Genomic DNA, 10,279 nt, shown 5'->3' with positions numbered 1-10,279 from the left:
AATAAGAGATCTGATTTGTGGGGCTGGAAAGATGGTTCAATGATTAAGAACACGTTTTGCTCTTCCAGAGGATCCAGAGTCAATTCTCAGCACCATATGGCAGCTTACAACTCTCTGCACTTACAGTTCCTGAAGATTTGACACCCTATATGTCAAATATATGTGTATATATATATATGTATATATATACATATATAATAAATTAAAATTAGAGAAATCTGATTTTCCTTTTCTGTTGGAAAAGAATAGACAGATGTAGTAAGTGGAAGACTGTTTTACATTAGGGAGGGGCAGTCAGTACCAACCCTGCTTCAGAATTGAGAAATAGTGTTCCATGTTGAAACAGAGACACCAGCACAGGAGGCAGGTCCTCTGTGAATTCAGATTATCATATGGAACTGTGCCAGAGCCTCACACTGAAGTTCTTGAAGAATCCAGATACCTGTGCAGGAGCTAAAAGAAGACAGCCAGGCCTGCACATGAGGAAGCTGACAGGCAAGTGTGAAGGTTCATGTTTGGGGATCATTAACTTACAGATGGGGCAGGTAAGAATGTCTGGGTGCGACTGACAGCCCCTGAATGTTTTCCAATGCCACTTTTGAGAGTTGGGGACACCACCATCTGAAAACCCACAGCTGATGTATTCACCTTAGGCCAAAAGTTGGTTTCAGCTCCTAACTCAGTCCCTCCAAAGTCTCAACCTGTTTCCTCTCTTCCCAGAAGATAAGTTTTGCCCTCAACTGAATTAAAATGTTGTTGTTGATACATTCATTTTGGGGTGGGAGAGTGTCTCACATGCCATGACACATAGGTAGAGTTCAAAAGAAAACTTATAGGAATCAGCCCTCTCCTGTGTAGAAGTTGAGTCCCAGGGAGCAAACTCAGGTCATTTGACATGAGTGTCATTTAACTGGCCTCCTACTAGTTTTTAATTCATTCTTCTTTATTTTTCCTCTGTGGGCTGATAATTCCTCTATGCTATTATCATCTCTGCACCTTTTTTTGGGGGGAGGGGGGTTTGAGACAGGGTTTCTCTGTGTAGCCTTGGCTGTCCTGGAACTCACTCTGTAGACCAGGCTGGCCTTGAACTCAGAAATCCGCCTGCCTCTGCCTCCCAAGTGCTGGGATTAAAGGCCTGCGCTACCGCTGCCTAGCATCTCTGCACCTTATATAATTTTCTCCACATATTCAACTCTACACCTCAAGTTCTAAGTGAGCCTAGCCCTTTCCCCATAGCATTCATTTCCCCAGCTCAGTCTGGCTTCTTTGGTAAGCTTGCTGTTTCTGTTTTTTCTGACAAAGTTTTATCTAAGCATCTCCTCTCCTTCCTTTCTGTATGGTCTGCTCATTGTCCTTTTATATCCTAAGTCTCTGTTCACTGTGGATGAAGAGGACATTCCATTCCCAAGTCCTCTCCAGGAATTTTCTCAGTTTCCGTTTTATTCATCATGTCCACACTTCTGGCCCAACCATGGAAAAAGTGTCTGAAGGAGACCAGTGCTCCTCAGTAATGTAACCCAAATGATGACATTAGGACTCCATGTCTAGTTAGGTGAAACACTCTCACTCATAACTGAAGATCCTTGGCTGCATCTCAAGTTCTCAGCTTCCCTCTCTTGGTGTGTGGTCTATACTCAAGGCAGATCTCAAACAGTTTAACATGAAGCTTCTATACTGCTTGTATCTCCTGAGAAAATTCAAATATTGAACATAATCTAGCCATCTACAGGGAGGATCAGGAGGAGTGAAATGAATGGGTGGTTGGGTGGATAGATGAATGGATGGATGGATGGATGGATGGATGGATGGATGGATGGATAGATAGATAGATAGATAGATAGATAGATAGATAGATGAATAGCATAGACTGGCAGGCATATGGATAGTTAGATGTTTGTATTGGTGTATGGGTGAGTAAATGGATGGGTATATATAGTTGATAGATTGGTAGATATATGGATGGCTACATGCTTGTGTGTGTGTGTGTGTGTGTGTGTGTGTGTGTGTGTGTGTGTTGGTAATGATCATTAGAGAAGGATTAAGGCAGGAAAATAGTATCAGTGAGTAATTAGTGTTCTAAAAACATAATCACCTTCAGTAACGACTGATAGCAATCTGGGCCTCTCTTCAACATCTCTTCCATTCATCCTGTGATGAGTCCTGTGATTGTCAGAAACTAAGGAGAGGCAAGATAATGACCAAGTCAGACAGTGATGGAGCAGAGACCTCCAACCCTTCTCTCTGGGTTCTGGCACCCAGCACACAGGTGAGTCACTCCACCTCATCTGAGATGTTCACCCCCACCCACCCAAAGCCTTGTTCTGTGTGTTTTCTTTCTGCTCGCCCCTATTACTTTCATCTCATCTTTGGTCCCCACTGTTCTTCTTCTATAGCATAAAGCATTGTGGAACGACAGTTTGTCCTTCTAAATTCGCAAGTTTGTGGAGATAAATGACATGATTTGCAGATTTTTTTGGGCGGGGGGGGGTGTTCGAGACAGGGTTTCTCTGTGTAGCCCTGGCTGACCTGGAAGTCACTCTGTAGACCAGGCTGGCCTCGAACTCAGAAATCTGCCTTCCTCTGCCTCCCAAGTGCTGGGATTAAAAGTGTGCACCACCACTGCCTGGCTGCAGAAACTTTTTAAATAACCATTCAATGTAAAAACAAGATTTTTGTTAAGGTATAACTGGCTTTCTCAAGGCTTAAGTGGTTGCTGAACCTCAGATCTTGGCTGCTGTTTCTCTGGGGAGCAGGTAACATTAAGTAGACATGATCAGGGAGAAGGGAAAGAAAGCTACTAGGGATTTCAACTGTGAGCCAAGCTGCATCTCAGTTACACATCCAAGTGCACACTGGACTCTGTTGTTTCTGTGCAGCCTACTAATCCTTCTAATACCCAGAAAGGTTAGAGACAGACAGGCAGTGAGAATCCTTATATCATGGTTTATATCTCTTCAAAATGATCAGAGGAGAGTGAAGGCCAATTTCAACTTAAAGTAAAGGCAGAAATCCTTTACAAGTGACACAGCTATGAGAGGAAAGTCAGGGGGCTTTTGTAGGGGACAAGAAAGGCTTAGAGAGACAGGAGTGAAGGAAGGAGGGAGAGGAGGAAGGAAAAGAGAGGGAAGGGAGGGAGAGGAGGGAGAGGGGAAGAAAGGGAGGGAGAGAGAGGGGAAGGAGAAAGAGTGAGAGAGAGAGGGAAGGGAGGAAGAGGGGGGAAGAGAGGGAGGAAGAGGGAAGGGAGAAAGGGAGAGAGGTAGGAAGAGGGAGGAGAGGAAGAAAGAGGAGAGGAAGGAAGGGAGGGAAGAAGGAGAAGGGAAAGGAAGAAGGGAAGGGAGGGAGAGAGAAGGAAGGGGAAGGAGAGGGAAGGGAAAAGAAGGGAAGGGGAAAAGCTACTATCTTTCAAGGATGAAAGAAAGAAGAAATTGAGGGATAGAGAGGGAAATAAAGAGACTCTGCTTGAACTGAGTCAGGGAAGTTGTTCTGGTTACAGAGCACAGCCCTGAAGAGGAAGGAGTGCTTCCCCAGGCAGGATGAGTGAAGAGAAACTGAAAAACTGCAGCACAGGAAGAGGCTTGGCTGCCAGTGACCCAGTGGCAAGTGAGGAGTGAAACACCAGCTCTTGACCTTTAGAGCTGCATTTCAAAAAGACCAAGCAATACGGACAGGAACCATGCCCAAATCCTGCAGAAACAGTCTTCACAAGAACTGATGACTGTACCCTCTGCAAGGGAGAGTCCGCTAGAGGTAGGGGAGCCAGAAAGCTGAAGCTACAGGGAACCAGTGCGAACAACAGAGGCTGTTCTTTACCTAGGACCTGCGACTTCACGTTCCTGCAACGTGCCAGCACCTTGGTTCTAAAAGCCCACCCTGTTCTCACACTCAAGGCTGACACGTGCTGCCCTCTCCATTGTCTGGGCCCAACCTGGTCTCCCCTTGTGATTTCTCTACTCTTCAAAAAAGTAGGACTCTGCTGAATGATAAATGTTGCATTTTTACCCCTGCAAATGTCTGCAAGCATCAGAGAGAGCTGGCTCCTGTCTAAGGAAACTCATCCTTCATACTGTGTTTTATAGCATGAAAATCAGATCCTGGCTGAGCAGTTATCTCTGTATTACTTGGCCTAGGTGTAAGCTTCTGACTACATGAGCCATATGTGTTTCCTATATATCCACCCTATGTTTGGCATGACGTAGTCTCTCATTAAATTATGTCAACTATTAATTAAAAAATGAATGAGTGGATGGATGAATAAATGAATGAAATTGTCTTTCATCCCCTGAAGCAGGTGAGAACTATAGTTACCATGTAGGAAGAAGAATTTTAGAGTATCCTTTAAGTCGGGGTAGGCCTTCAGATGCGTTTTGCTGAATATCACTTTCAGAAGATCCCGGCTAAACTTCTTCTGTACATCACTGAGGATGTCATACACCACTCTGTCCACTGGGACCAGGTTCTTACATGTTTCTTGACATTCCTTAAAATATTGAATGCAGAATTATGTCACAATGGATTTATGAGTTATATATGAGACTTGGATTGGTCCAAGTGCCATTTCTTTTCTGGTAAAATGTCTGAGTTTTGCAAACACCAAGGTGACGTCTTACTTGTCCTCTGTACTAATGGACCCCTACTCATCTGGAAGCAGCTCTGATGCTGACTAACAGTAGACAGGGAGGAGAGGGTTTGAAGAATAATCAAATGATATGTCTGTAAGAGCCAGGCCTTAACGGATCAGGAATGGTGGTCTTGGGGACCAGATAATTAATTCCCTGAAGACTGAGCTGTTCTGAAGGGCTTGAGGCAATGAAGTAGCATCTTAGCCACAGGGTAAAGAAAATGCATATAGAAGAGAAGAGGTCTTTTTATCACCAGAGGACACCATCACTGACTTTAATACATTCTAGGGCTTCAGAGGTGCCTGAATAATCAAGAACAATTTGAAGACAGAGAAGCAAATAGGACTCCCCAAGTTCTGTCCTCACGTGTCCCAACTGCCTATGACCTTCAAAACCCTCAGGCTTTGTAAAGCAGACTGCTTAAATGTGTCTACTTGCATCCTAGTTTCTGTTGTTACATTGCACACAAGGGAGCCTGGGATGCTCTGCCCATTGGAGCACTCCTGCTTGCTATCCATCACTGTCTCCACGTACCTCAGCCTCAGCTACTGCAGAGGTGGATGTAAATAGTTCCTGTGCTGTCTGCCTCTCCAGTTACCTTCTGACTTACAAAGGTGAAGTCCCTTCCTCTCTGGAGGTGCTTCTGCCTCTTGGCTGCACCCAGAGGTACAGCATGATACAGCACGGGGCAGGCTTGCTGTCAGGACTGAGTTCATTCACCACACTCACCTGAAACTTCTGCTCCGAGATAAAGTCTCGGTCTCGAAGGCTCATGAGAAAAGGAAATGGCTTGGTGATGGCGCTTGCGATCTCCACTTTGTTTTCTTTGAAGTGCTTGAACATGAGCTGATAGTCCTCTGACTCCTCTTCATTCTGATCCTCGGAGATGGTCCTAAGGGAGAGATTCCAGGCAGAAGTAGATACTGGTTTACAAGATGCCACCAATGGCTGGATAATTTCCAACATAAAGAATGGTCCGCTAATGTAAAATTTAAAAAGAAAAAATTAAACATCTAATATTGTGTGATACACATTATGATGGGTTTGGTTTGTTTGGGACAGGGTATCATCTGTAAGTCTGACTTGCCTGGAAGCTACTATGTAGACAAGGCTACCCTCACACAGAGGTTTCACCTGCCTTTGCCTCCTGAGTGCTCAGATTCAAATCATGTTTCATCATTTTCAATACTGTGACTAGTTTTGTCAACCTGACACAATCTATAATCATCTGGGATTGTGTGAGTCTTAATAAAGGATTGTCTAGATTAGTGTGGTCTGGTATCTCTGTCCAGGGTTGTCCTCATTATGCTAGTTGATATGGAAGATCCAGTCCACTGTGGGCAGCACCAATCCCTAGGTAGAGCATCCTGGGTGGCATTAAGTGTAGGGAGCAAGTTGAGCACTACAGGCACACTTGCATTTATTGCTCTCTGATCTTGACTGTGGATATGACCAACTGCTTCTAGTTCCTGCCTAGACTTTCCTGCAATGATGGCCTGTAACCTAGACCTGTGGGCTAATAAGTTCTTTCTTCCCTAGGTTGCTTTGTGTCAGGGTATGTTATCACAGCAGCAGAAATGAAACTGGAACACAGTCTATAGACCTCTGAATAAATAGAAATGACAGGAAAAAAAAAAGCAGACCCTCTTCTTCCAGGTCATTTGTAAATGCAAAGCAGTTGACCCAGGACAGAGACGTGTGTGGCTCGTGTGGTTCATCCATGGTTCCACATGCTTTCTTCTGTCCTCCTGGTTCCTCATCTCTTGCAGTAGGGAGGGTCTCTCTGGCAGCTTAGAACCTGCACTTATTAACCACACTGTTCTCTGCTCCACTGCCTGACATCTCTGGTGGCCAATTCTCTCTGCTCAAAGATAGTGTTTAGGGAGAGGATCCTCTGGGAAAGAAAGGCCCAGAAACCCTATGAGACATGGGAGTGTTGTTTGTTCATGTAATTGATTCCATTCTGGGTAGCAAATGGAAACAAATTATGACGTATAGTTCAATGATAGAAGTGAGAAATCATCTGGGCATGGTCCAATGCCTGTAGTAACAGCATCCTACCTTCATGGCTGACATAGCGACTTCCTCTTTTTAATTTTACCTAGTGTAGTACCGTTATAGTGTCTGCACATGTAGATGTCAAAGGACAACGTTGAGGAGTTGGTTCTCTCTTTTCACTCTTGTATGGGTTCTGGGCATCAAACTCAGGTGCTGGGGCCTGGTCAGGACCTTTATCCACCGAGGCATCTTGTTGGCCCTTACCTAGTGACTTCAAGGTTTGCCTGGGCTATACAGTGAAACCTTGTCTCAAATAATGAAGAAATAAATCAATTTCTAATATAAAAAAGGGGGAAGGAGGGCTGGTGAGAAGGTTCAGTGGACAAATGTCCTTGCTTTATAATTTAATGGCCTGAGTTCAATCCTGGACCCACAGTGTAGGAGAGAACCAACTCCTGCAAGAGAGGGAGAGGATGAGCAAAAATACAGTATATAAGTGTGAATATGCCATGCTGAGACCCATCATTTTTTATGCTAACCTAAATAATCAACAAGGAAACTAAATCAAATAAATTAGAACACATGTTTACCTTTTGTTTATTTTAAATTTTTATATATTTTTTAAATTTTCATACATGAATACTGTATTTACATCATTTCTCCTACTCCCTTCCCTTCTTAATCCCCTTGTGCCTTCCTTTCCCACTTTCTCCCAAAACCATCTCTCATTATTGTTACACACACACACATATACTCACATACACACATATACACATACATACATACATACATACATACATACATACATACATACATGCATACAACCTGCTGAGTTCATTTAGTGTTGCCCCCATTCATATGTATTTAGGGCTGACCACTAGACACTGGATAACCTAACAGAGGGTTCATTCCTGGAGAATCCTGGTCAGTTTTTTCCTTTATTAACAGCTCTTCATCTAAGGGTGGGGCCTGGTGAGACTTCTCCCATCCACACCAGCACATTCCCTGATGCTGCCATGGAAGATGCATCTTTTTTTAAGCACTTAACATGCCAATACCTACATGCTAAACAATTGAGAATGATGCCTCTCGGGGCATAGCCTGAGGACCCCTGACACTGCTCAAGACTCTTTCAGATGCCAACGAGGACAAACTATTCTCAGAGAACAATCCTGAAACACCATTTGCCCTTTTCCTCTTTCCTCCGCCCAAAAGTGCTGGGTGGGATTTGCAGATCCCCTTGGGCTGTGGCATCAGGGTAGCAGACTGAACACAGAGGTAAACAGGGCAGTCTGTGACTCTGACCAGGCAGGGGAGTAAGGGCATTTGTGAGAAGGTAAAGCAAGACTGTATCTTCCCCTTTGATTTTATTTTAGAAAATACTGTTATTTCCCATTAGGACGTAACACTTGTGATAGTGATGAATTCGTTGCTCCTACTTTTAATGGATAAATATTTGAAATGCCTGAAGCTGTAACTTATAATTAATGGTAAATCTCATTAAATTTAATGCCAAAAGATAGCTTTTGGGGTTCTCCACAATTTTTTTAAAAGGGGTGTGGTTATGCACACCTTTAATCACAGCACTTTGGAGGCAGAGGCAGAGGCAGGAGGATCTCCATGAAATCAAGGCCAGCCTGGTCTGTATAGAGAGTTCCAGGCTAGTCAGGACTATACAACAAACACAAAGAATATCAAAGTTATCTGATACCAAAAAAACTTGAGAGGTTCTTTTTTTAAAGAACCTAAAATTTACATGTAATAATATAAAAAAAAACTATACAATAATTTTTATCTTAAACTTAAGAAGGAGTTCTATGTATATGTGCGTGCTCATGTGTATGTGCCTGGCGTATGTCTGGACAAGGAGTCCAGTCGCTCTCCACCTTATTTTTTTGAGATCTTATTTTTTGGGGTCTCTCACTGAACCCGAATACCACCAATTCAGCCAGATTAGCTGGCCAGTCATCTCTAAGGATCCAACTGTCTACGTTTCCCTAATTCTAGAGTTAAAAACACACACACCACTACATCCAGGTTTCATGTGAGTTCTAGGGATCTGAACTGAGCTCCCCATAAAACCTGAGTTGGAACTAAATTATTTCACAGACAGTAAATTCAAATACTGCAGTTTCACATTAGATGTTCTGACCCAACTAGAAAAATGCAGCAAATTAACCAGAAATACAAAAGTGCCAAGGTGTCAAAACTAAACTACAAATGCCACAAAATGATGAGCAGTGAACATGCTCACCCGCGCATGTGCAAGTGCCAGCACGTGTGCACACGAGCACACACACACTGTTTAGAAAAGACAGAGACATCAGATATGAACGTTTCTCCAAAAATCATTCTCGAGAGGATCCCCAGAATCGATCCCCAGTACTACAAAAAAAGAGACAAACAAAACAAGACAAAATGAGTAATTGATAAAGGAATTCAAGGAAAAAAGAATCATAAAATGTTTTACTAAAACCAAAAAAGCATACAAAGAAAGCCAAAAGAAAAAGAGTAAAATGACAATATTTACAAACACAGTGGGTGTTTCTCTGTGTCCATAATCAGTCAAAATGTGAATAATTTAATAATAGCGCAACTATAAAACAGGATACATTTGAAAATCACAACTAAGTGTAAATAAAAGAGGGTCTGGGGGGATGGGACAGGCCCTCCCACCAAGCTTGCTCCCCTAAGATCTATGAGGTAGGAGAGAGCCAACTCCTGAAAGTTGCCCTTTGACCTCAACAGACACACTGGGGCGCTTGCACACATACAATAAATGAATGTAATTTAAAAAAAAAAAAAACATGGGGAAAGACAGGCAAAAGTGTGACCTTCTCTCCTACACTAAAAAGCACTGAAATCTAAAACTATTAAATCTGAGACACAGCAAAGGCAGTGGCTAAGGGGAAACATACAGCTGTGTATATGTCAGAAGGTAAGAGAGGCGTAAATGAACAGTCTTATGAGGAGCAATTTCATCCCAAAGATTCAACGAAATTAAAGTAGAAATCCATAAAATTAAAAGAAGTAAGCGTTATGCTCACATCAAAAACTACTGCTTTGGAAAGATCAATACGTTATTAAATCTCTAGTCAGGCTAGCAAAGGAAAGACAGACACACGCTAAGAATTCCACAGACAGTGAAAGGATTGTAAAAACTAATGTAGCCATCCCTACACCTGTTGGACTGATAACCATAATAAAAATGTCTTCAAAGACAGAAACTGCAAACACTCACACTCTGAGAGACAGATCACCTCAACCAGCTTATATGAAGGCACTGAGCCAGTGATTAACCAACCTCCTCACTCCCAAAAGACACAGCATGCTGTGGACTTGACCAAATGTCACAGGAGAAATGATGCTTTCTTAGGTTATCTGCAGGACCAGAAGTAGCCCCGACTGAGTCCCTGTTGGGGCCTTCACACACCTTCGTCTCATCTTTTCTACTTTTATTTTGAATTATGTACTTATGTGTCTGTCTCAGTGTGTTTCCTGCACGTAAGTGCAGTGCCCGTGGAAGGCAGAAGAGGGTGTCTGATCTGAAGTTGGCATTAGAGGCGGTTGGAGGCCCTAGGATAGATGCTGGGGACCCAACCCATGGCCACTACTAGCGCAGTATGAATGCTTAAACCTGGGCCATCTCTCCTATCGTGTGT

The 10,279-nt window shown here is 43.1% G+C and overlaps 1 protein-coding gene across 2 annotated transcripts in view; it reads right to left on the bottom strand.

The window, feature by feature from the left end:
• Positions 1-22: 22 nt before the first annotated feature.
• Positions 23-10,279, bottom strand: part of Sp140 (SP140 nuclear body protein) — an 11,567-nt gene continuing 1,310 nt past the window's right edge. For both annotated transcript variants that reach the window (XM_031368235.1, XM_031368234.1), the window contains 3 exons: positions 5,349-5,511; positions 4,306-4,477; positions 23-2,176 (listed from right to left, as the gene is read on the bottom strand). In XM_031368235.1, the coding sequence (XP_031224095.1) occupies positions 2,058-2,176; positions 4,306-4,477; positions 5,349-5,511 (454 nt within the window). In that variant the 3' untranslated portion in view covers positions 23-2,057. The remainder of the gene's footprint in view (positions 2,177-4,305; positions 4,478-5,348; positions 5,512-10,279) is intronic.

This window comes from Mastomys coucha, unplaced genomic scaffold, assembly GCF_008632895.1.
Source record: "Mastomys coucha isolate ucsf_1 unplaced genomic scaffold, UCSF_Mcou_1 pScaffold14, whole genome shotgun sequence".
Taxonomy (NCBI): Eukaryota; Metazoa; Chordata; class Mammalia; order Rodentia; family Muridae; genus Mastomys; species Mastomys coucha.
This window is presented reverse-complemented; position numbering and strand designations above follow the sequence as displayed.